The sequence below is a fragment of the Tasmannia lanceolata genome, unplaced genomic scaffold, assembly GCF_043159265.1.
Source record: "Tasmannia lanceolata isolate RefF3 unplaced genomic scaffold, GAP_Taslan_0.1 ptg000012l, whole genome shotgun sequence".
NCBI lineage: Eukaryota > Viridiplantae > Streptophyta > Magnoliopsida > Canellales > Winteraceae > Tasmannia > Tasmannia lanceolata.
In genome coordinates this window covers 40,199,528-40,227,018 of record NW_027518689.1, presented here as the reverse complement: position 1 = coordinate 40,227,018, position 27,491 = coordinate 40,199,528, and the positions used below count along the sequence as shown (strand labels likewise).

The 27,491-nt window shown below is 37.3% G+C and overlaps 1 protein-coding gene across 1 annotated transcript in view; it reads right to left on the bottom strand.

Moving 5' to 3' along the window:
• Window positions 1–27,491, bottom strand: part of UGT80B1 (UDP-Glycosyltransferase superfamily protein) — a 45,263-nt gene that overhangs the window by 9,703 nt on the left and 8,069 nt on the right. Inside the window, exons 2-10 of the mRNA XM_077392558.1 lie at window positions 22,415–22,569; window positions 21,546–21,788; window positions 20,611–20,722; window positions 19,695–19,865; window positions 16,309–16,372; window positions 10,148–10,205; window positions 9,864–10,041; window positions 5,456–5,586; window positions 582–684 (exon numbers count right to left, since the gene is read on the bottom strand). Coding sequence (XP_077248673.1) covers window positions 582–684; window positions 5,456–5,586; window positions 9,864–10,041; window positions 10,148–10,205; window positions 16,309–16,372; window positions 19,695–19,865; window positions 20,611–20,722; window positions 21,546–21,788; window positions 22,415–22,569 — 1,215 coding nt within the window. The remainder of the gene's footprint in view (window positions 1–581; window positions 685–5,455; window positions 5,587–9,863; window positions 10,042–10,147; window positions 10,206–16,308; window positions 16,373–19,694; window positions 19,866–20,610; window positions 20,723–21,545; window positions 21,789–22,414; window positions 22,570–27,491) is intronic.

Here is a 27,491-nt window from a genome sequence, read left to right as displayed (position 1 = left end):
TAGAGGTATGTCTTTTCTATGAGTTGCACGCATACCATATTTGAGATGAGCGAGGAAAAATCCTCAACTCTCAACTACCAAACTATAACCTATGTGTTCAGCTATAATTTTCAATTTCCATCAAAGACGTCATGGTAGTCACATTGGAATATGTTTATGTAATATAGGGGAAAAGGGCATATCTTGAATTAATAAAGATACTAAAAAACAATAAAATGGCAGGATTTGAGCTAAGCATAAAAAATTCTAACCCATTGTCTCGCACAAAAGTTACACCGCCAGATAAAAGAAAGCAAGGAAATGGCTAGAAAAATTAGATTGCATAAGGTCAAAACCTTTTGAGTTAAATTGAGGTATACTTGACGGTTTCCAATATAGCATATAGAAGAATGTAAATTACAACTGATACTATCACAGGATTGACATCATTGACTAATCTTACACTAAAAAAGAGTCGCAAAGTTAACACGAGGCCGTTATCACTGGTGCATTTTTTTCAATAGGTACAGTACATTTAAGAGAAATATCATTAGGAAAATCACAATAATAAGAGAATAGTAAAACAAAGTAAATGAACTTACGAATCCCAAGATCTCCCCAGCCCCTGTCGATGATACCCCTTTGCCCTGTATCACTTAATGTCTCCAAAATAATGGTCATAATCTTCTTTGCATCCTCAAGAGGCTTAACAAACGACAAGAAGCCTTATCAATCAGAGGATAGCTAAGAAATGCATCATCACATATAAACACATTACATATGCCACTAATATGAATGGGATAGATGGGAAAAAAATCCTAGTAATTAATAGAAATCCTTAAGATATTAGAGTAACAAAGAATCACATGTTCCATAACGATAGATCTATAAGCATCCGATTGCCAATCAAAAAGTATCATCTAATTTATGCATCGAACTAACAGAAATTCCATTCTTTGATTCAAAGAATCGTCCCATTTCAATAGAAAGAAAAGGCGATCTTGTGCTATACTCAGGTGATCTCTTGCCTATCGAGGCACGCAAACTCCCATCGTGTCCCAAATCACATTCCGTGAATCGAGAGGGGCATCCGGATTTTTCATATTGCTGCTTACTTCTTCCCGTAGATGCTTGCTCTGCACACAGTTCTTCATTGATTATAACTGCTCGTTCCAGCCAGACTGAGATTTCAGAATGGGGGAGATCTTGAACACCCCCCACACCCACACATAATAAAAAAAAAATCTGATGATGTGCACTAAAGATAGCGTCATAGTCATTCAACTTGACCATTTTACGGCATAACCTTACCGACTGTTAAAGACTGAGTGTTGTGTATAAGACTAAGTCTTAAATCAATGATCATGGAGATTGATAAAAGGGCAGCCCAGTGCACAAGGCTTCCACCATTGCGGGGTCCGGGGAGGGCTAGATGTACGCAGCCTTACCCCTGCTTTGTAGAGAGACTGTTTCCGTGACTCGGACCTGTGACCATTGTGGGGATTGATAGCACTCCAAAATTTTAGGCGCCATTATTCAGCAGATTGAGATGTTTTAGGGTTCCTACCCAGCATACTCTTAACAACATGAATTTAAGACTGTCCTTAATCCATGACATAGTTTTCCAGACTTGTTGAATGTGCTACTATGTGTAAAAGATAGCGTCATAGTCATTCACCTTGACCATATTAGGGCATAACCTAAGTTGTATATTCCGTTTCGTTTGCCGTTTCGTTTTGGCGAGCGGAACGGAACGTTTTGGTATTTCATCCGTTTCGTTCGGCGTTTCGTTCGAAACTTTTTCGTTCCACTATGACGAGGGAAATATTTTTTTAATAGTTAAAAATATGAAAAGAATCCAAAAAAACAGAAATGTTAGAAAAATATAAGAAATAATTAAATGAACAAAATATGTAAAAGATCCAATAAGGAAAATCTCAAGTGTGTTGACTAGTGCCTGACAAGATGAAAAAAATTTAGAGACCAAATTATGAGATTTTTTTTACTGGACTTTTGGGATTTAATAATGTTTAGACGTTATTAAATTCATGAATTTTTAAAAGTAGAAATATACCCCATTGTTCGGAAGTTATGGAAGTTAAGATTTTGACCCGACCCATTTATTCGAATTTTGTACTAGAACTAGAAAGTTGACTTTTTATCATTTTAGATTTGGGTCTTGAAACTATTTTTAATAGATCCAAATGGGGGGTATTCCCTTATTTACATGTAAATCTTAAATAAATGGACAATAAATAGTAAAGACATTTCCTTTCTAGTAAATGGAATTCCGGACGGAACTTAAAAGGAGAAGAAGAAACACAAAAAATGAGGAATTCTGGACGAAACATGGCATTCCGCCTGTTTCGTCCTGAATTCCTGTTTCCGACAGAATTCCGGCCGGAACGATCGGAATCCGGAACGGAATATATGGTCGTTCCGTTCCGGATTCCAAACCGGAACCGGAATTCTGGTCCATTCCGACCGGAACGGAACGGAACGGAACGGAATTTATAACTTAGGACATAACCTTACCTACTATTAAATACTGAGTGTTGTGCATAAGACTGAGTCTTAAATCCATGATCATGGGGATTGATAGCACTCAAAAATTTTAGGCGCCATTATTTAGCAGATTGAGTTGTTTTAGGGTTCCTACCAGCACACTCCTCTTAGCAACATGAATTTAAGACTGTCCTTAATCCATGACATAGTTTTTCCAGACTTGTTGAATGTGCTACTATATGATACTTTGTTTCAAGTACTCTATTCATTCTTTGGGTACATAACACATCTTAAAGCCAGATTAGATGTAGTACCATCACTTTCACAGTTTGGAGAGGTTTTTTTTTTTTTTTTTGTTGGATTTAGGTTTATCCCCCTTTTTTGTCATTTGATGATCTGAGAGGCGATTAGGATCAAGATTACAATCAATAACCAGCAATTAAACTCAGATATGCCTTCAAATCAACCCTCATTGGAAGTCTTCTATACAGATGATGTCAGCAACTCAAAGTTATGGGAAAGAATACGGAGGGCATTGAATCACTTCACTTTTTTAGGATTCTTAGGTGTAGGATATTCAAACTAAATATTCTCACTTTTTGCTTGTTCGGCTCAATAGATCTGTGTTTTCATCGAAAGATGTGGATCTAAGTCACTTTTCGCTAGCATTCGTTCAAGCCCGAACTTTCAGTTTGATTTGAGTGAGATCTAGTATTTGGCATTCCATGCCATAGATGGTCACAACTCGCTACAGTTCAATGATTTTTTGCAAAATAGCTTGACTGAATCATGTTTTATGCTTAGTTTGTTTATGTGAGATATGTTTGAGGGTGTATTTGAAGCCTCTCTTATTATTCCCCTCTTCCATTTAGGTTTTTTACGGTTTCCTGGTTGCCATTTACTACCTTTCATGACTGCTTGATTCTTCTCTTCAGGGTTCTGAAACTTTTTGGAAGTGTATAATACCTACAGCAGGTTGTTGCTCTATTTCACTGATTCCATTTTTTTGAGCAATTTGAGTTTGGATGGAACAAATTCCATTGTTGGTCTATTCCATTGATAGAGCAATTTTTGTCGTTCTATTTCATTGATCTACATTGTTGACTAACATTGGCTTCATGTCCCATTCAAGTCATTTCTGTCACATTAGATGGAAAGAACTATACCTTTTGGTCATTATTAACAAGGAAATTACTTTTTTGGCCATAGCCTATGAAAGAACATGGATGGATATATAAAAGTTGATCATCAGAGTCAGAATAGCACAGAACCCACCTGAATCCCAAACCTATTTAGGCCACATTGTAGCTGAATTCGGAACAGCCTAGGTGGCATGGGATTGCCTGAGCCAATGAAGCACGTATATGGATACAGGGTGCGGGTACAACACGATACGGGTACATCGATACGTTTTTTTTTTTTTTTTAATATATATATATATATTTAGGCCACATTGTAGCTGAATTCGGAATAGCCTAGGTGGCATGGGATTGCCTGAGCCAATGAAGCACGTATATGGATACAGGGTGCGGGTACAACACGATACGGGTACATGGATACGTTTTTTTTTTTTTTTTAATATATATATATTTATAGAGGAAACTGTTGGTGAGCTTAAGCGCACCAAACTTATGGTGCGCTTAAGCTCCCCAATCACATGGGTCCCACATTTTCTGTGGTGATCCAAACCATTCATTTGCAAGGACTTATAGTCCCGTATTTTTCTAAAAGCACTATACCGCTTGCACCATAGAATGATCCAAACCGTCCCATTTGATGGGCCACAATGTAAATAGGTTGTGCCCAAAAAATTATTTCCAAAGGATGATCATAGCCCTTCGATCGATAGAGAAAATTCATATTGGGGAAACCACTATAGATCGTAGGGCTAGGATCATCCTATGGAAAAGATTTTTGGGGCACTACCAAATTACGTTGTCGCCCATCACATGGACGGTTTGGATCATCCTATGGTGCGGGCTGTAGAGTACTTTAAGAAAAATACGCGACTGTAAGGGCTTACACCATATAAAATCTCTTTATACGATATTTTATATTTTATATTTTTCTCTTAATTTATATTTTTTATATTTTTCAAATAATTTTATTTTATCATTTTTTCCCGATATAAACCAGAAAAAAATAAAAATAAAAATAATATATCCCGAGATTTTCCCTTGCCTAGAAATTCCTGAGAACAATATTTGTGACAAAGAGTGACACAAGGCAGCGCCACAGGAAGGTGTGACAATGTGACAGACTGATTGGCTAATTGGATCCAAAACATATCTTGTAATTGGACCGAATACATATCCAGACCATTCATTTTTAGGAGTGATTGGAGTCCGGGCCATTGACACCGCCACTAATAGGAGGATTGCTCTATTACAGTCTAAAATATTCCTTTAAAACCAATGTTTAAAAACTTGGACTCGGACAAGAACTCAGGGTAAAAAGGAGTCGACTTGGTGAGTCGAGGATTGACGCCAGTCAACTTTACTTAATGTGGTAATGCAAACCTCAGACCTGGACGAGAACTGTCAAAGGTAAAAGGGAGTTGACTCGGGTGAGTCAATAATAGACTAGGAGAGTATTTTAACAGTATTTAAAAAACAAGCTTTTCAAAACAAAAAAAAGTGTAACACCATAACAACCTAAATATTAACTTTATTTATGAGATGAAGCAACTGTAATTAAATTATGAAATTCTTTCAACCGAGGATGGTTTAAATGCCGGATATCAACCACACATAATAGCAGAGAGATGATGAACCTGCATATAGTGGTATAGAAAAAGATAAATTTGCTTAATAAGATGGAGGGAAAGGTCGAGGTCCAAATGGTTAATTCTCCTACGTCCACACACCGTCACATCAAGAGCAATAAACCATTTTTTTCATAACTAGTTACGAAAAAAGACATTCATTTACTTGTTTATCAGCTGGGTCAGTAGTTTTAGCAAGAACCATACCATGCTACCAAACCCAATATATATAGGCTTTTGTCCTTTTTGAAGCCACTGGATGAGCTCTTTTTGAGGCTGGTACTTTGATCCAAGGTTTAAGAAACAGAAGCCTACAACATCAACTGAGACACCCCAATCTGCATAGGAATTCAATGAGATCAATTTTCCAACAAGATAACCATATATGTAGAATATGTGATTTTTCGTGTAATTAAAAACAAGGAAACAAACACTTCTGGGGGGGAAATTCCTAAATCACATACTAAATAAAGAGTGAGAAGATCTGCAATTAAATAACAGCAGCTCCCTACATTTGGATGTAACTCTTATCCTTTCATTTTTTTTATTCTAATTCTGGTCGGGGTCTTGCCTAACCCCAGCTTACTCACCAAAAACAAAACAGCCACTACTACTGTCACACTGCAAATGGGAAATTCAAAAAAAAAATATATATATATATATATATAGGGGAAAGTGATTGTGAGCGGCCCCTCATATAAGCTTATATGAGGTGACTGCTAAAAACATGGTGGCCCCACATTTTTGGGGTGATCCGAGCTGGTCATTTTATAGGCCCTGACGTAGATAGGGGGTGCCCAAAAAATCAGCTCCATAGGATCATCCCAACCCTACTAACTGTGGAGGTGAAAGAGGGGGAAATGGGTGGGTATAAATTTGCCCACTTACCCGTCCATTTTCCCCTCTTTCACCTTCACAGTACGAAGGGTTGGGATGATCCTATGGAGCTGATTTTTTGGGCACCCCTTATCTACGTCAGGGCCTATCAAATGACCGGCTCGGATCACCCCAAAAATGTGTGCCCACCATGTTTTTAGATATAGGGGAAAGTGATTGTGAGCGGCCCCTCATATAAGCTTATATGAGGTGACTGCTAAAAACATGGTGGGCACACATTTTTGGGGTGATCCGAACCACTCATTTGATAGGCCCTGACGTAGATAAGGGGTGCCCAAAAAATCAGCTCCATAGGATCATCCCAACCCTTCGTACTGTGAAGGTGAAAGAGGGGAAAATGGACGGGTAAGTGGGCAAATTTATACCCACCCATTTCCCCCTCTTTCACCTCCACAGTTAGTAGGGTTGGGATGATCCTATGGAGCTGATTTTTTGGGCACCCCCTATCTACGTCAGGGCCTATAAAATGACCGGCTCGGATCACCCCAAAAATGTGGGGCCACCATGTTTTTAGCAGTCACCTCATATAAGCTTATATGAGGGGCCGCTCACAATCACTTTCCCCTATACCACTCATTTGATAGGCCCTGACGTAGATAAGGGGTGCCCAAAAAATCAGCTCCACAGTTAGTAGGGTTGGGATGATCCTATGGAGCTGATTTTTTGGGCACCCCCTATCTACGTCAGGGCCTATAAAATGACCGGCTCGGATCACCCCAAAAATGTGGGGCCACCATGTTTTTAGCAGTCACCTCATATAAGCTTATATGAGGGGCCGCTCACAATCACTTTCCCCATATATATATATATATATATATATATATATATATATATATATATATATATATATATATATATATATCGGCTAAGAGTTAATCCAGGAAATGGTTGTTGTGCTCTCACAAAACTATGTTAACATGTATGAATACGTAATGCGTTCTATAAGGAACAAATTTGATAAAAATTCTAAATGTAATCTTGAACTAGATCAAGATTTCTACATAAATAAGTCAAGATAAAAAGAGTAAGCATTTACATGAAAAAAGCATTCATTGGCACACAATGAAGAAGGATCCCTATGTGGTGCTGATTTCTTCAAGCTTTACCTCAGCCATCTAGTGCTATAGTTCCCAGGGTGCGAAGCAAATGCGAGAAGCGATGCATGCGGGAATTGGATTCCAGAAGTGAAGGGTCGCAAAAGAGAGGAAGTGTGAGAAGCGTGAAGAACTAAGGAATGGGGAGAATAAAGAGGATAAGTGTTGGAACTTGGAAGCATGAGGAGGAGCTTTATCAATTCAAGGGCTTTACTGCAGTTTTGCTTAGAAGGGCCATAAGTCATTAGCTAGTTTTCCAAGGTAGTTTATTCAATGGTTTATTATGTTATAATGGGGGGGGGGGGGGAGGGGTGGCTGCCCACATACATGGAATCCCTGGACAGTCCTCCCAAGCGATGACATTTGCTGAGTCCCCCTTGAGCAATAGATCACACTCAAAGAGGACAACCAACAGCCAAAGACCGATAACAAGAGGGACAAGCCTCCTCTTCATTAGAATCATACCTTGCCATTGGACCAGAAAAATCGAGAAGAATGTCACCTATATCGTTCTTAAAAAACCTCAAACCCCCGTTGCACCCAGAATTTTTTTTTTTTTTCGAATGGCACCATTGAACCTAGATTACCAGCAATGGCACCATCAAAGTTGAGTTTGATAACATTACTAGGGGAAGGACACAATCTCACTTTCCTCTTCTCCTTTACCACCCTCATTCCAAAAATTTCCTCTTAATTTCGGTAAAGGTTCTATATAGAGTACCCATGGAATTCCTTCCTCACCACAACCCAAGAGAAGAGAAGTCTCTTGAAAACCCCAGTAAGCTTCGCCAAGGAGAACTGATCGCTCGATTGTCAACCAGTTCATCTCTTCCATAAAAACAAAATCAACAAAAAAAGAAGCCATCAGCCAAATAATATGCCCCTTCTTCCTTAAATGATGACATCACCAGCCTGCCAAAAGATCCTTAAATGTTGTCAGGAAGGTCCATTGAATGTTGACCATGGCAAGAATAACGCACTAGCAAGCTTTCAATCAAGAAAGAGGTTGTTAGAAAACTCCTCAGCACTCCAACAAAGCACAGAATTCTGCTAAGTTAAAACATTTCCTCTTGAGAATGTCGAGTGTCCTTAATTTGGAGAGCCGTTGTCCAACACAAACCATGGTCCTTTAGAGGCACAAAAGACTATCAAATCAGTATCCGCCTAAAAGAGATGTTCACTTTCACTATGGGCCCAGAAACCCAATCCCAAATCTCCTATCCACCACAAAAAGGGGCACAATCACTATTAAGAAAACCAAGAAGGGCTCCAAAGATGGTGCTTTCAGCTTCTTTAAAGTTCCTTCTAAGGACCCAACCCCAAATTAATCTACCACTGAATCTCTCATAGCAATCCCCAACATGGGCATCCTTCTCACAAACTAATCTGTAGAGGCTCAGGTAAACATGGCCTAATGGAACATTACCAAACCTTAAGTCTTTCCAAAATTGAATCCTATCCCCCACTCTCAACCTAAACCTAATGAAGAGCCCGAAAAGACTCTTGACGCTAAAATTAACCGCTATGCACCCAAGCCTCCACCTCTACCTAAATCTCTTCCCTCCCAACCCTCCCCATATTTCCCCATAATGCTCATTGCGTTAGACTATCTTGTATAAATACATATTTTTGACTAAATAAAAATGCCTCCTCTTTCCAGAAGTTATACTTCTACTTTAGATGGATTCCGAATATTTCAAAAGGATAATGATTAAAGACCACATTTTCATAACTGTGAGAGATGTCACAAATAGCAACAACTTGAAAAACAGCCTGCATACTCTCTCTCTCTCTCTCTCTCTCTCTCTCTCTCTCTCTCTCTCTCTCTCTCTCTCTCTCTCTCTCTCTCTCTCTCTGTTTGGATTAATGAATAGAAGGGAGACAATTTTGGAAGGAGATGAGATTCCTCAATACAAAGAGATTAATTGACATTTTAGTAAGAAAAAGAGAATTTTGGAAGAATAGATTATCCAATACAAATAAATTAAGTGCTTCCCCAGGTAAAGAATCTATAATTCACTTGCCTCGCAAAAAATGGAGTATGTAACCTCTATAACCAAAAACCAATCCCAAATCTCATCTAGACTGTGTGCTAATCTCCAACCGCCAGGCTTAATTTATAAGCCCGACCTCGCGAAAAATGGAGTATGTAACCTCTATAACCAACACCCAATCCCAAACCTCATCTAGACTGTGTGCTAATCTCCAACCGCCTGGCTTAATTTATAAACCCGAGCCATAGCATACTAGAATCCCAATCTGCCACTAAACTACCACTTTAATTTTGAGAAAAAAGTTTTGAAGATTGTCAGAAAGAGATCGTGTCTCCATCCCATTGAATCTCTTAACGCATAACAAACCTAAATAAAACTAATCAAAATGCCTTTTATACCGTATCGTTAGAGCACGGGGTCCAGATTTTTTTCAGGAAGTGCATTTTACAAGAACTCAGAAAAATCGATCTCTTCATAGTGAAGACAATGGCTCAAAAAATGATCGAAGGAAATGACATTACTCTTCCAAATGCAGATGAAGAAAAATAAATAAAGAACTAAATTACCCTCCATTGTCTCTTAGAAGGATAATACACAGTCCAACAATCAGAACAAAAAGGACATCATTACCATTTGGCTTCGGCACAAGGTGGGGACTCCACATGTATCCTGTTGGAAAATGAGAGATGGATCCATGGTATGTACTAAAATATGCAATAGGAGAAAGCTTTAGTTTCTTTTTCCTGAAGTCGTTGATGAATCCTCGTATGCTCCACCAAATTATTAAGTCCACAACAAGATACGAAAGCTGGATTGAATATAGGTAAGGAATCAGCAAAGTGACGGGAAGTATCCATAAGTCGTTCCTACTAGGAGAATGTACACTGCATATCAAAAGTCAACAAAGAACATACCCGATAACCTGCAGCCTGTGGTACGCGAGCCAATGGGTGAGGAAATTCATTTGTTGGCCTGCCTATTACAGATAGAAGTAAGAAGGCACGTCATTATCTCAAAAAATGGTAATGAGTATGGTATAAAAAGTTAAAAACAGAACATAAATTGCAGGTAAAACAAGGTTTAACTTAATTCTAGAACAATAACTTTCATCTATTGAGAACAAGAGATAGATTATTAGCAAGAAGTCACGGATATTAAATGTTGACTATTGCCAGAAAAAATAGCAAAATTTTCATATCCAGGTCCATTTCACCTGTTCAAGAAGTATAAGCAACAGAAGTTTTGATTTTCCAAAAATTCTTATTCAAGTTCCTACAAGACCCAGCAAGGTGAAAAATTCACATTCCATTTAATGAGTTGGACCTGGTCATTTTCTTGAAGCAGACATCTTAGCTCAAGGATAATCACAACTGGCTATTTTTTATAGGGTTCTTATATGATGGATGTGCATATTTTTATGAAGGAAAAATATAAGCAGGTAGAAGTACAACTGGGCCCCACTTGCTCAGTGATCCAAACCAATATTTTTAAAAATGAAACGAACAGTAAATCATAATAGAAGTCGCATCATATCGTAAAGCGTATTGTAAATTGTAAGATTCATTCATTTATATATATATATATATATATATATATATATATATATATATATATATATATATATTTATCAAGAAATACTATGGTTTAGCCGACACTTTGAACTTATTGTCGACACTTGTGTCATGCCGTGTCCGACACGACACGTGTGTCCACCCGTGTCGACACTCTTTTAGACACTTTTAAATGTATTGCTCGGAGTGTTAGACACTTCTAAATGTATTACGACGAGTGCAGAAGACGAGGCCTCCACCTCCTCCTCATCATCCATCGTCTGCTACAGTCGAGGTCCCACTCATGCCTACTGAGGTATCTTCTTTACCATCATCTGCCATTACTTCTGATTCTCCCATTGCTTCTCGTACTAGGTCTCATTCTACAGCCCATCCTATTTCTCAGTTTGTTTCTTATGATGGACTAACGCCTTTCAGGCCTTTGTTTCTTCCTTGTCCTCTGTAGAGTTACCAAAATCATTACAGGAGGCTCTTGAACATCCTGGCTGGTGAGCTGTTATGGATCTGGAAATGGGGTCACTTCGATCCAACCAAACATGGGAACTTGTTTCTTTTCCAGCTGGGACTCGACCAGTTGGTTGTCGTTGGGTCTTCTCCATTAAGTATTTACCTGATGGAAAGGTTGAACGGTTGAAAGCTCGTCTGGTTACTAAGGGGTACACTCAAACCTTTGGGGTTGACTATCATGAGACTTTCTCCCCTGTAGCCAAGATTCCTTCAGTTCGTGTTATCTTATCCATGGCAGCTAATCATAGTTGGCCTCTGCATCAACTTGATGTGAAGAATGCCTTTCTGCATAGCGATCTATAGGAGGAGGTTTACATGGAGCAGCCTCCAGGGTATGCTGCTCAGGGGGAGATGTCCTCCTCTGTTTGTTGCGTTAAGAAATCCTTATATGGCTTGAAACAGTCTCCAAGAGCATGGTTTGGTCGATTTAGTGAGGCCGTTATTCGCTTTGGTCTTAGACAGTGTGCAGTAGGCCATTCAGTATTCAGTCATAAATCCTCTGCAGCGTGCAACCTTCTGATTGTGTATGTTGATGACATCATTATTACAGGAAGCAACTCAGGAGGAATTCAAAGGTTGAAGAGTTTCTTACAGACAGAGTTTGCTACAAAGGATTTGGGTCGACTTAGATACTTTCTAGGGATAGAGGTGGCCTACTCTTCTCAAGGAATATCTCTATCACAGAGAAAGTATGTGTTAGACCTATTGGAAGAAACCGGAAATCTTGGAGTAAAGCCTATATCTGTGCCTATGGATCCTAGTGTGAAGCTTATTCCAGAGGAAGGAGATCTGTTGAAAGACTCTGGCAGATATAGACGACTAGTTGGCAAGCTCATATATATTACAGTTACTCGCTCAGATATCTCCTATGCAGTTGGAGTAGTCAGTCAATTCATGAGTGCTCCTCGTACTTCTCACTGGGCGGCAGTAGTTCAGATTCTCCGTTATTTGAAAGGAGCACCAGGGAAAGGACTACTATTCAAGAAAAATGGACATGTTAGAATAGAAGGCTATTGTGACGCAAATTGGAGTAAAGCCTATATCTGTGCCTATGGATCCTAGTGTGAAGCTTATTCCAGAGGAAGGAGATCTATTGAAAGACTCTGGCAGATATAGACGACTAGTTGGCAAGCTCATATATATTACAGTTACTCGCTCAGATATCTCCTATGAAGTTGGAGTAGTCAGTCAGTTCATGAGTGCTCCTCGTACTTCTCACTGGGCGGCAGTAGTTCAAATTCTCCGTTATTTGAAAGGAGCACCAGGGAAAGGACTACTATTCAAGAAAAATGGACATGTCAGAATAGAAGGCTATTGTGACGCAAATTGGGCAGGATCTCCAGCAGATAGGAGATCAACCACTGGCTACTGTAATTTGTTGGGGGCAATCTGGTGTCTTGGAAAAGTAAAAAGCAAGAAGTTGTTTCGAAGTCAAGTGCTGAGGCAGAATATCGAGTTATGGCAGAATATCGAGTTATGTCCTATACTAGTGGGGAGCTCCTTTGGTTACGTTCTCTCATGGCGGAGATTGGTTTTCCATGTTCTTCTTCAGCTCAACTTTATTGTGATAATAAAGCTGCAATTCACATAGCCACCAATCCTGTTTTCCATGAGAGAACCAAGCATATAGAGGTGGATTGCCACTTTATTCGTCAGAAAATTCACAAAGGAGAAATACAGGTTTCTTTTACTCGATCTGTGGACCAGTTAGCTGACATATTTACGAAACCCTTGCCTAAGTCAAAGTTGAATGATATTTGTAGCAAGCTAGGAATGTAAAATATCTACATTCCAACTTGAGGGGGAGTGTTGGATATAGTTGGATATATGTAATAAGCCTGAGGGCATAGATGTAATTATGCTTCTCCATTATTAATAAATATATTAGTGAGGAGGAGATCATCTCTCTAACTCACTTTCTCTTCTCTAATTCTTTCTCTCAACAGAGTTAATGTGAGTATTTCGGCATGTATTTGTGTAATAAGCAATAATTTTGTGTATGTACGTGTCACCATTTCTAGATTTTTAGATATTGCCATGTCACACAACTCGTATCCGTGTTGAAACTCGACACACGAATCAGTATCGACAAATTAAGATTATATATACTTTCTATCTTAGCCGTGTCCCCATTTCTAAATTCTGGGGGTTTGCCGTGTCCGACACTCCGTGTCAGTGTTGTCACGCAACACTCGTATCCGTGTCCACAAATCATAGAAAAAATATTAACAAATCTGAAAATACTAAAATAGCTAATTATTCATATTTCATCCAAATTCATTAATTTAAATGGAAACTACCAATTCTCCACCATTCAAAAAAAATTCACATCAATTCTCAAAGTCTAACACATCAAATGACAAATATCAATTATAAAAAATGGTATGTCGTCAATGGTGTCCTCATTATAGTCGTCTCCCTCCTTGATATAAGTAATACTTCCAAGCACATGCTATGTGCTTGAGTGGTTCAAACTAGTTCGATCCATTCAAGCTCCTACTCCTTAATCTTCTTCCCTTTCACGAGAAGATCTTTTAAGTCTTCTTCTAATACAGAAGGGAAAGGAGGTTTTTTTGAAAGAAAGTTCTTTTTTCTTTTATAAAAAACTCAATTATGATAAATCCCATGAATCGTATGAATTGAATGATTTACAAACGAAAATCGCAAGATTCATACAAATTAAGAAACCAGTAATGGAACCAAAACTTTACAAAATAAAGACCCTAAAAAAGTCCAGCCACACAAAATCCAAAATTCTGATATTCTCTAGAAATACATAGCCCAAGCTCAAGAATAATTCTGCAAAAGATAGTCCCCAAAACCAATCTTGTTGGGGCAGTTCACCAGAACATGCTCAGCTCCCCCACTTTCTTCCCCCTTGAATCACCAAGTTGTCGCTTGGAATGCCCATGCCGAGAACAAAAGGAGTATCATATACCATTAATACTCCGGTATGTAGGCATTGAAGGGCAACCAACGGAGAAGGGATGTCCTGGTGAGTTTTGTGTCAGGTGGTTATCGTAGAGGCTCGTCTTCTCTCTATAGGAAAAAAAACTCTGTAAGTTGGGTCATGAAGAGATTCCGTACAGAGAGTAATGAAAAGATTGAGGGATTTGGGATTGGAGGCCACGTCAATGACCGTGGAGACGAGACTGATATCTGTGACAAGAGCAGCGATAGGGAAAAGAGAAGAGGCGTAAGACAGGAGAAGATAGCAGCGATGGGGTCAAACGGGCAAGAGATGGAAGTGAATGAACAAGTTTTAGTGAGGAACGAGAAGAAGTATGAGAAATGGAAGCGAAGATGCATAAAGCACCATCCCTCCCCCTTCCCTCTATTTTTTTTCTTTTATTTTATTTCGCTTTCATTCTATTTTCTCAGTGAGAGAGAGAGAGAGAGAGAGTACATGTTGGTTAAAGGATATTTTGGGTATCAAGGGAAAAGAGCTTTAAGTGTGAATAAGATGAACAAAAAGGCGTGGAACGGCTAGAAAAGTGGGTGGAAATAGCATTTCCTTTTACATGAGAATAGTAAGTAGTTGAACAATAGTAAATTAGCCAAGACAAGAATTCATGTACGATTTACAAGAGAAGGATTAAGTAGTAATTTAGGCATGTATAGTTTTCCGTAATCGAGCTACTGTCAAGAGTTCAAAATGGATTCATGCATTCAGTATACTACTTGTGAAGAGTTCAAAATGGATTCATCGGTTGAGTATCATTTGTGGATTTCAATTAAAACTACGACCTCAGATGCATGGTTTAAAGTACTTGAACTAGATTAATTAAAATATATTAATGTCCATCATAGTTACTATTTAATCGAGGGATGTCAATGAGAAATAGAGAATCATGGATTGAGTTTATCATTTGTGGATGTGTTTTCAATTAAAATTATGACTTAGGATGAATGGTTTAATGGACATGGATGTCAATGAGAAATAGATTGTCAATCAATATTTAAGTTTTAAAGATTATTTCATATTTTTCTAAACTTTCTAAAACCTTGAAAAATATGATTTAGAAGTTTTATAATGAAATCCTGATTTTCAAAACATTCTACATCACAATTACCCCTAGATAATTTTCTCATATCAATTCTGTAGCACAAAATTAGATCTAGCATTAGCTGAAGGAGTGAACAGCAACAACATTGTTTCCATCCGAGGGTTTTAATGTCGCCCAGTCCTAGAAAGATGTTGGCAGATGCAAAAACGTAAGAAGAAAGGCCGCCAAAGATAACACGCACGTCTAATCTTGTAGCAAAGTGCATTCCATTTCAAGTGTCTTCCAATCTCCATCCTTTTCTTCATTGTTCCCTAAAAGTTCTTTATTGTTCCCTAAAATGTTACTTATTACAAAAGTCTAGACCACACTGTTAATACTTAAGAAGCGTTCAATACTAAGAAAACACGTTGGTGGAAGGAAATGATTTAATCCTGATAGTTTTGGAAATAAGAATTCTATAAAAACATATTAAATATGAACAAAATTGGAAGGTCAAAGTCAACATGAACAAAGCAGTTAGAGAATATGATTATTCCTGCAAGAAAATCCACAAATAGAAATCATGTATCCACAACCCATGGCAGAAGACTTTTGCACACTTTCCATTTCTAGTCTTCCAATTCCCATCTCGTCACTGATTGTCCCCTAAATGTTGTACATCTTATTACGTGTATTTAGATCTACAGTTTTAATATTTGTTCAATCCAAGATACCACTATAGCAAAAAGTAATTGCTTGATCATAGCAATTTTGAAAAAAGAAAAAAAAGAAAAAAAAAAGATTCCAACCAAATTTAAAAGGATATCAAATACACGCAAAATTGGCAGGTCAAAGAGGCAGACATGAACTAGTAAGAGATATGGTACGATTTTCCCAAGTAAAAAACACACTTTTTTTGCATGAAAGCAACAAGTGAATATTCCAACAGTAAGGTGAAGTATGGAAATTGCAACATCCTTCATGTAAGAAAAATTCAAAATAAACACTCACGTCCATGGCATTGTGAAGAAGATGTGAAGGGGAACACCAAGAGCTTCAGCTACATGTGCATGTCCTGCAAGCATGAGTATATATATGAAGTTTATGGAGTCTTAGTACAAAATTATCAAGTCAGGTGTTAATAGTTAAGATAGAGATCTCATAAACAATTTTTATGGACAAACATGGATCTATGTCACGAATATCTCCGATATTTTCAACTTATCGCTTTTTTATTGCAACATGTTGAAAAAACAACAAAATCCCAAAATAATCCCTAGAATTTTAAAAATATAGCGATATTTTCATTTTTATCCTAAAATATAGCAATAATATCACAATATTTTCCCAATATTTTTATTTTATATTTTCTTAAATATTAAATTTATATTTTTTTTTTTAAATAATATTATTTTATCGTTTTATTTCCCGATATAAACCCCATAAAATAACAAATAAAAATATAATCTGAGATTTTCCTTTGACGAGAAATTCCTAAGAATGATATTTGTGACATAGACATGGATACAAGGAATGCAAGTCTGGCATTTCCAAACATCTAGTAAGGAATATGTATAAGTGTATCTCATTCTAATTCCATGAGAAAAAAAAAATTTAAAAGAATTCCATGAAAAAATTGTACAAGTGAATATAATAAGACATGGTTATCCGTTATCCGATGCAATATTGTTATGTAGCATGTTGAGACCACTACCTCAAGCATACGTAGCTATCTGGCTGGGTGACCTAGTGTCAAATCAGCAGTAAAAGAACTTCACAACTGAGATCCACAAAACCGACGGATACAATATTTTCGAGAAATTCCCAAGAATGATATTTGTGACATAGACATGGATACAAGGAGTGCAAGTCTGGCATTTCCAAACATCTAGTAAGGAATATGTATAAGTGTATCTCATTCTAATTCCATGAGAAAAAAAAAATTTGAAAGGAATTCCATGAGAAAATTGTACAGGTGAATATAATAAGACATGGTTATCCGTTATCCAATGCAATATTGTTATGTATCATGTTGAGACCACTACCTCAAGCATACGTAGCTATCTGGCTGGGTGACCTAGTGACAAATCAGCAGTAAAAAAACTTCAAAACTGAGATCCACAAAACCGACGGATACAATATTTTCGAGAAATTCCCAAGAATGATATTTGTGACATAGACATGGATACAAGGAGTGCAAGTCTGGCATTTCCAAACATCTAGTAAGGAATATGTATAAGTGTATCTCATTCTAATTCCATGAGAAAAAAAAATTTGAAAGGAATTCCATGAGAAAATTGTACAAGTGAACATAATAAGACATGGTTATCCTTTATCCGATGCAATATTGTTATGTATCATTGAGACCACTACCTCAAGCATACGTAGCTATCTGGCTGGGTGACCTAGTGACAAATCAGCAGTAAAAGAACTTCACAACTGAGATCCACAAAACCGACGGATACAATATTTTCTATCTTTGCATGATTGTTGAATGCCCAATTTTCTAAACTCAGATATTGCAATTGTCTAATGATGAGCTCGGAACGTCTAATGATATTACAGGCGTATTGCATATCACAATTCAAATATAGTCCCAACTAGCTCCCTTAGTCAAGGTAGACAAAAGGAGGTTGCGGTACAAAGACAATTGAGATCACAAGAAATGAGATGTGGACTCATATTTTTGATAAATAAATAAATAATAAAATGCATAAATAAATAAAAATTTCAGGCTGAAAGTGTAAGCCTGCTCCCTCCCTCCCTGTGCCTTCAAGCATCAGGCTTACGTCTCGCTAGCACACAAGCTGTTCAATGATTTTGAATATTGAATACTGAATAGCATTCCTTAAGGGGCCGTTTTGGATACGCAGTTTTTAGAATCCAGGTTTTAGTTTGAAAACAGTGTAAAAGAGGGTCATGATCAAGCTGCTGGTATGCTGTCCTGGCAGCGTTTCTTGGATTTTAAGTAAGAAAACCAGGTTTTAGAAATCTCTCCCGCATCCTGCGATTTCTAAAACTTGGAAACATGGGATCGGAAAGAAGGGCTAGAAATCAGAAAACGACGGCTGCTCTCTTTCTTCTCTTGTCTCCCAACTAGGGACCTACACCTCTACATTGCTCCCTACTTACACAAATATGTCTCCAACACTGCTAGAAGTAAACTTAGAGGCAAGGGAGGATCTTCGCCCAGGATATGGTTAACAAAATAACCTTTGTATAAATGAAGAACAAACTTTTAAACAAACCCCTTAAAGAGTCGAACATTACATTCCTTCCAAATCACCGAAATAGCGCTATGAGAACCACTCTCCATAGTGTCCTCCCTTTCTCCAGCAGGAAACACAGTACCAGCACTCCAGGAGATCAGACGGCTTGGAAGGAAAGACCCAAGAAATCCCATATTTTTTTCTACTATTTTAATTACCTAGTCAAAAGTGAAACTGAGTTCATGGCAATAACCTCTCTAGTTTTCTTATTATTTATAATAGCAAACAGGATTAGATCGGTCATTTAATTCCAAAAACCAAAGTTGGTATAGCCTCATTTTATATGTTCCATCCCTTAGGTTGAACCAATCCAAAAAAGGATTAGATCTACAAAATGTTGTCGAGTATCAATAAAAGCAGTAATATCAAAAATATTTCTATAGATATAAGGAAGCAAGTGTTGCAAAGTGCATTGCATCCAGAAGAGCAAGGTCGCCTTTCAACCAATGCAATAAGTACTGGCATGCAAATAAAATTGTAGCTCAAGCAAGGTTTTAAATTTCCACCAAAACCGATACGAAACGACCGAAATGTTTCCATTTCTATGAAACATTTCTATCTCCACTAAAAGTTAACGAAACCTAAACACATACCGGAACCAAAACCATAAGTACATTAATAGAATACTGTATCAGTATATATAATTGTATTTTGATGAATTGCATTTGAAATGTGGTGTGTGTATTATGTATAAATATTTATATGAATTGCATGTGAAATGTGATATAATTATATTAAGATGAATTGCAAGTGGCATGTGGTGCATATAGCATGTATAAATATTTATATGAATTGCAAGTGAAATATGATATGTACTGAATTATTAGACATTTGCAACAGGGCATGCCACTAGGGGTTCGATGATATTAAACCATCATGGATGGTTCTCTTGCTTATGTGATGGTTGCTAACTGTATATTCATGCTTATTCTAGCATTTCCAGGAGTTTTATATTAAAATTCTATCATTTGTAGATGTTTCCATACATTTTCGTGATTTTACAGGATTTCACCCGAAAGTTTCAACCATAACTGAAACATTTCCATTCCCGTGGAAAAAAAATGAAGACAGGCTAATCTAAACTATGATAATCCTGCAGGTTCATGTTGCAGACCCATTTTAACTCACCATAAGCAGGAGGGTTTGCAATAATAGCTTGAGCTCTAAAAGGCGCACCAGAGTCGATATCTGGTTCCGTGCATGCTGGGAGAAGAGAATCAATGATGGCCTTCAGCTGTTTCCGTTGTACAGATATTTCTGCCGTCCCAGATGGTAGAAAACCCTTATTCCTAGCCATATCTTTTATCCAAAAATGATTTCAGATAATTACAAAAAAAACAAACAAGAAGGATAGTCAAGATTTCAATAATTACATGCACAAAACCAGTTAAGAAGAGAAATTGAATCAGCTGACTTTGACTCGTTACAACAAGCAGTATCACCAGGACATACCAGGACATTTTAGATCATGGGTCCACAATCATTTGGAATGAACTCTTCAAAACCTCATAGCTTATGTAGTTTTATTTATTAATAGATCTCACTTTCTTCTCATTTTTTCTTAAATTTTTTCACTGTTTTTTTATATATTATTTTCTTAATTTCATGTTTTAGCGGATGCATCCATATCTTCAACTCTCGAAGGTAGCCACATCGAGTTTGAGGCATGAAAGTTTAGATACGTTAATAAATACCACATGGTGGTATTTCGCTCAATGAGCCACTTAGGGCTTTTCTTTATGGTTCATTCCTTTTCTCGTTGATCTTCTTTGAAATTTAATAGAAGTGAGTGGTCTTTTAAAGCTTTGGCCCTTATATTTAAATTAGACATGGTAAAAGTTGCACGTGTTGAAAAAAAATAGGAAGGGACAAAGTTCTAAAGACCAAACACTTCTAATAAATATCATATAATATCAAGAAGAAAATGAATGAACCACAAAGGTCATAAGTGGCCCACAGACCCAAATCCCACCGGGTTAACAATTTGAACAAGTTCGAAACAAACAAGTTAAAAGAATTATGTCCCAGAGTTTAGACCTCTTACATCCAGCCAAAATCCGTGGATCGCCACCTAGAGGGTAAAAATTAATACCAGCCGAAGTCACAAAAGAGCGGAAGTTAGTATGAGTCGCTAATCTCACATGATGACCAAACTCCTGCAGTGACATGCCATGCCAGCATTAGTAACAAATCCGGCACAACACTTCCTATAAAAATGGCATAATCCCAAAGGACATCAGGAAAATATCATACACAAACTACCAAAAATGAGTTGCAAGGAAGTTTCAGTTTAATAGTTATCATTGAATTTGTCTCGCAAAGGCTAAAATCATGAGCACCAAATAGCAAGAAAAATATAGTGAGAAACACGTATGAATAAAAAAAAAGTATCCAGGTTATCATAGAAAATCCAACAATAAGAAATATGTCCCCATCATTACAGCACTAAAATATAATAAGGAATCATTCTGTCCATTTACAACAAAATGAAATGTGTCCCCATCATTACAGCACTAAAATGTTATAAAGATTTATTCTGTCCATTTACAATAGAAGCAAGGGCTTGAGCCTGTATCTCAGTTGGAAAATTCTACATGCGAAAACCACAAGGTTGTGGACTCAAGTCTGCTTGCCTAACAAAAGAATTAACAATAGAAGCAAACATCATCACATACCTCTACCAGACCTATATTAATCAATAATTTTCACTGAAAATAATCAATTATTCCACTGAGAAGACAAGGTTATTATTATTACGTCAAGGTTTACTGGGGTTCTTTTAAAAGGATTACTGGACTAGGAAATTTTGATTTATGAATAATGCAGTGCTTCCTAAATATATAACGCACATTAGAAGTTGAACATGCTTAAAGCAATTATAGAGAACATTAGAACTACAGAATAACAATAAGGGGATAAAAGGGAGAAAATTGATAAACAGAACAGTAAGATAAACTAAACAATTTACTCTTGTCATGCCTGAAGTCTCTTTGCAATAGCAATAAAAGGCTGAACATCTCCTCTAGTTCCAACTACAAGCATTGCAATTTTCAATATTGGAACTGATTTATTGAATTCAAGAGCAGTGTCTTCAACATCAATGGGTTGAACTTCAACAGCATCGAGCTCCAACAGTTCTGATGCTACAGGTGAACTTCGAGCCACATCAACCTCCACTGTCCCGTCATTTTGGATTTTGGCTAGGTCCTCAATGAATTTTTTCTGACAGACAAAAGAGAGGTGCTTATCAATGAAAAGATGGGAAGCACTGGAGAATTTTGATGGGGAAATGATATCAGCACAACCATATTTTGATATTTGCACTAACTCATCCTGTCTTGTATTATTAAAATAGCTATCAAAGGTTATTACGCTTCCAAAAAGCTATCACAAGCCAATTAAAAAAGAAAAGACAAACTGGATTTGTGCAATTATTAAAACATGGTTGTGCTGATATCATTTCCCTTTTGATGAACTTTTGGATAAACAGGAAGTATCTAGATTTCTTCGGTAAGCCATCTCACAGCAAGCACAGTGTTATAAGTTAGGAATTAGCAAGTTGATGCAGTTTAGAATTAATGTGATATTACCGAACTTCTCACACTAATTTGACAATGAAAATAAAAATTACAGAAATGCAACCCAACATGTTCACCACAGAAGATTACATACACACATATCTCTCTATGTGTGAATGTAGCTCTGGTACAATTTAATGTGGTTATGTATTTAAATAAATATGAAGAGGCATAAGTAATGAGAAACACGACGCAAGTACACGCATACTTGCATACATCCCATCCAGACATTGTGTAGAGATAAAAAGGCATTCTGAGATTTATGTGTACCTTCTCACGTTCTGGTAACCAATCCAATTTCCAGTCGTGCTTTGGAATTTCCTTTTTCTCAGTCTTAGACCTAGACAAAGCAAGGTCATGGCCCTCGATTAATGGATTACTGTAAGTATGGGATCCCAAGGGTGCAGTTTTAGAATGCTCGAATCCTGTGAACAATAGCTCCAAAATCAGTGATAATATTGAATAAGCTTTACACAAAATTTAGATTTAAAAAGGGGACAGAGTAACAAACATTAGGGTGTTCCTTATGGTTCCTGAATTTTCAATCCTTCATGCCATATATAACAAAACAACAATCCCTTTCTAGGCCAAATATAGACAGTGTTGAATGGATTTTACTCAACAACTAGCACCTATGGAGTTCACATGCTTATATTTGAGCCAAAAGGAAGTTAATTTCAATGCATTCTACTGAAGTAACTGAACCACACAGCCAACAAGAACCAAATCCAATAATCTAAGTGTGTGCGGCAAGAGTGATACTTAGAAACTCTTTGTGAATCAAAGTGCAAGACTAGATCAAAAACCCAATATACATTTTCCTCTTTTAAAAGGCTTAAATATTTAAATATTAACCTAACATTTTATAACATGATTAGATCATTAGGACCATAATCACTTTATAATATGATGCAGTCACGATCGAATAGTTGGGTTGTTGGAAGGCTTAAATGCCAAATTTGAATAGTGATGCAGGAAAATACCTAACTTAGGGAAAATCCTACACTCCTAATGGAATTAAGACTTTTGGACAGTTTAGGACTTATGTGGAAAACTAAAAGAACACTTAACAACTAACCTAAGGATGTATCAATGCCTAATTAATCTATGGACAGCAGCAATACTCAACCCAACTCAACTAAGCCTTTGTCCCAAACTAGTTGGGGTCGGCTAATGAATCATTTATATAAAATTTCATGAAGAAGGTGAAAGGATCTACCCGGCTCAAATTGACGAAGTCTAATCCTGACACTAGTTGGGTTCGTCTACATGGATCATTTTCTTTCATTCTATCCTATCCAGGGTCATGTCATGTTTTCTGTTATGTTCCTAGCCCTCAAGTCTTTCCTAACTGTTTCTACGCAAGTTGTTTTCGGTCTGCCCCTACCTCTTTTTACTCCATCAACTTGGCACGAGTCACTTCTTCTCACTGAAGCATCCAAAGGCCTACGTTGGATATGCCCAAACCATCTTAAGCGGTGCTCTCTCATCTTCTCCTCAATTGGTGCCACCCCCAACCTTTTTACGGATGTCTTCATTTTTAATTCGATCTAATCTTGTGTGGCCGCACATCCATCTAAGCATTCGCATCTCCGCTACACTCATCTTATGCACATGCTAGTTCTTGGTAGCCCAACATTCTGAGCCGTACAGCATGGCTAGCCTCACAGCTGTCTTATAAAACTTTCCCTTCAACAGTTCAACTTGGTAGGTATTTTACGTTCGCACAGAACTCCTGAAGCATGCTTCCACTTCAATTAACCTGCTCTTATTCTATGGTTAACATCCTCTTCAATATCTCCTCCCTTATGTAGAGTTGAACTAAGATAGTGAAACATATCGCTCTTAGGTACCTCCTGTCCAGTCATATTTACTACATCCTCGCCCCGCCTCCTTACATTATTAAAGTTGCACTCCATATACTCTGTCATATTCCTACTCAATCTAAAACCTTAGGATTCCAAAGTAGTTCTTCATAACTCTAACTTATCATTAACTCCTGCTTTGGTTTCGTTAATTAATACTATGTCATCTGCAAATAACATACATCATGGCACGTCGTCCTGGATACCCTCCGTAAGTTCATCCATAACTAGTAAAAAGATAAGGGCTTAGAGCTGATCCTTGGTGTAGTCCTATTGTAATTGGAAACTCATTAGACGTGCCATCTGTAGTTCTGACACTAGTTACTGCTCCATCATACATATCCTTAATCATATTAACATATTTAGCAGGCACTTTTTTCCTTTCAAGGACCCACCACATAACACTCCTGGGAACCCTATCATACGCTTTCTCCAAATCAATGAAAACCATATGAAGATCCTTTTTATTTTCTCTAAATCTCTCCATTAACCGCCTAATTAAGAAGATAGCTACCATAGTCGATCGTCATGGCATGAAGCCAAACTGATTCTCTGGCACCTTAGTCTCTTTTCTTAGTCTATGCTCAATTACCCTCTCTCAAAGGTTCATGGTATGACTCATTAGCTTAATTCCTCGGTAATTGGTGCAACTCTGGACATCCCCTTTATTCCTATAAATAGGTACTAATGTATTCTTCCTCCACTCATCAGGCATCTTCTTAGTCTTCAAAATATTGTTAAATAATCTAGTTAACCAAACCATACCCACATCACGCAAGCATCTCCAAGTCTCACTAGGAATACTATCATGCCCCTTAGCCTTACCTAATTTCATCTTTTTCATAGCTACTCTTACCTCTGATGTTCGGATTCTACGGACAAACCTCCAGTTTGTATCATCAAAAGCATTATCAAGTTCTCCCAAATTCTCTATGGGTTCTCCATTAAACAACTTATCGAAGTAACTTCTCCACCTTTCTTTAACCTCAATTTCTTTACTAACAATCTTTGAACCTCGTCTTTGATGCATTTTATATGATTCTAGTCCCTGCTCTTCCTTTCATCCAACTTGTAAACATCTTTTTCACGCTCTTTCATCCCTAACATGTGGTACAAATCGTCATAGGCCTTGACTGTAGCTTCTCTTATTGCCTTCTTAGCTTCTTTTTTAGCCAATTTATACTTCTCATTGTTCTCCTCATTTTTACACTAATGCAAACATTTATAACACTCCCTTTTAGACCTAATCACCTATTGGACCTCCTCATTCCACCACCACGTAGACGACGGCCCACTCCCTCTAAATTCTCCAAGTACCTCTTCTAGCCACTTTCCTGATATAACTAGACATCTCATTCCACATAATATCAGTCCCTTCATCACAACTCCAAGGTCCTTCCTTAAGCAGTCTATCCTTAAACATATTTAGTTTTTCTCCTTGGAGATTCCACCAACTAGTCCTCGGATGTCTAACATCTCTATCTTTTCTCTTCCAACGTTTAATGCATATATCCAATACCATCAGCCTATGTTGTGTGACTAAACACTCCCCGGGTATGACTTTGCAATCTTTACACGCAGCTCTATCCTCTCTCCTAGCGAGGATAAAATCTATCACGCTACAGTTGGTGCCACTGCTAAAGGTTATCAACTGTGAATCTCTTTTTCTTAAAAAAGTATTTGTTAATATCAAATCATATGCCACTACGAACTCCAAAATATCTTCTCCTGACTCATTCCTATTGCCAAAATCCAGTCCTCAATGAACCCTCTCAAAACCTCCACTAGTTCTTCCCACATGCCCATTTAAATCTCCTCCTATAAATAACTTCTCTCCATGAGGTATTCCTTGGACAGCAGCAATAATGAGACCTAAATAGCATAAATAATTGTAAAGATCATAATTAAGCGCATGAATTAAACCTTATACAAATCAATTAAAGCGATAAAGATTCGTAAGATGAATTGATAATAGAATGATTAGTCTGAAACTAGGCCTACATATGTAACCAATTAAAAGAAAAAAAAAAGATAATGTAAGACCTATCAATTAGATGTAACAAAAGCATGAGAAACTAAGTTGTAAATTTCGTTTCGTTCGCCGTTTCATTTTGGTGACCGGAACGGAACGTTGATATCATTTCAGTAATTTCGGTCAGATTTCATTCGAAACTTTTCATTCCATTACGACTAAGGGTGTCAATTTTGGCTCGGGCTCGGAGGCTCGCTCGAGCTCGGCTCGAATCCTTAACGAGCCGAGCCGAGCCCGAGTCAGGCCAGGCTCGGCTCGGCTCGGCTCGTTAAGGCTCGTCATATGTCAACATCAACTGCAAAAAAGTGCGTATGTCATGTCAACATCAACTGCAGGTGCTTATCAACGGTGGAAATTAATTTTTTCCCGTAAATGTCATAACTTTTAAACTTTTTTGGTATTTTTTTCTTAATTGTCATAACTTACTACATTTTTTTGGTAATTTTTCATTTTAAACTTTATAAATTCATCCGTTTTACTTTTTATCTGTAATGATTACTTTTTTTTCTTATCTACTTTTGCTAGCGACATTTGCGATTTGTGCGAAACTTTATAACGCAAGCTTGATAAACCCAAGCTCGATAAAGCTCGCCAGCGGCTCGCGAGCCTGGCCGAGCCTGACCGAGCCGAGCATTTGAGCTTAACGAGCCGAGCCGAGCCTGGCCAAGCTCGGCTCGGCTCGTTTACACCCCTAATTACGACGGAGGGATTTGTCTTTAATAGTTAAAAATATAAAAAAATAAAAAATGCCAGAAAAATCTAATAAACAATTTAATGAACCAAATATGTAAAAGATCCAAAATTTACTTAAAGGAAAATCACTATCAACTGCAATGCCTGTGTTGACCAATGTGTTGACCAGTGCATTGACAACGTAGACTAGTGCCTGGCAAGATGGAAAAAAATTTAGAGACCAAATTATGGGATTTTTTTACCGGACTTCTGGGATTTAATAATGTTTGGACATGATAGAATTTATGAATTTTTAAAATAGGAAAAATACCCTATCGTTTGGAAGTTAAGATTTTAACCCGACCCTTTTTTTGAATTTTGTACAAGAACTTGAGAGTTGACTTTTTTTCCTTTTAGATTTGGATCTTGAAACTATTTTTAATAGATTCAAATGGGGGGTATCCCCTTATTTACATGTAAATCTTACATAAATGTCTTTATTTTAAAGACATTTGCTTAAATGACTTTACATGTAAATAATAGGAGGATAGAAGAAGAGAAGGAACAAAGGAGAGATAAGGAGAGAAGAAAGGAAAAAAACTTGTTTTCCCCAAATTTAGGTCATTTTGGACGAAATTCCGGATTTCGGTCAATTTCGTTCCTGTTTCAACCTAAATGCAGAACGAAACAAAAAAAGGGGTCATTTCATTCTAATTTTCAGACGAAAACCGAAACGAAACAATTTTTATAACTTAGAAGAGATATTAATAATAATCAA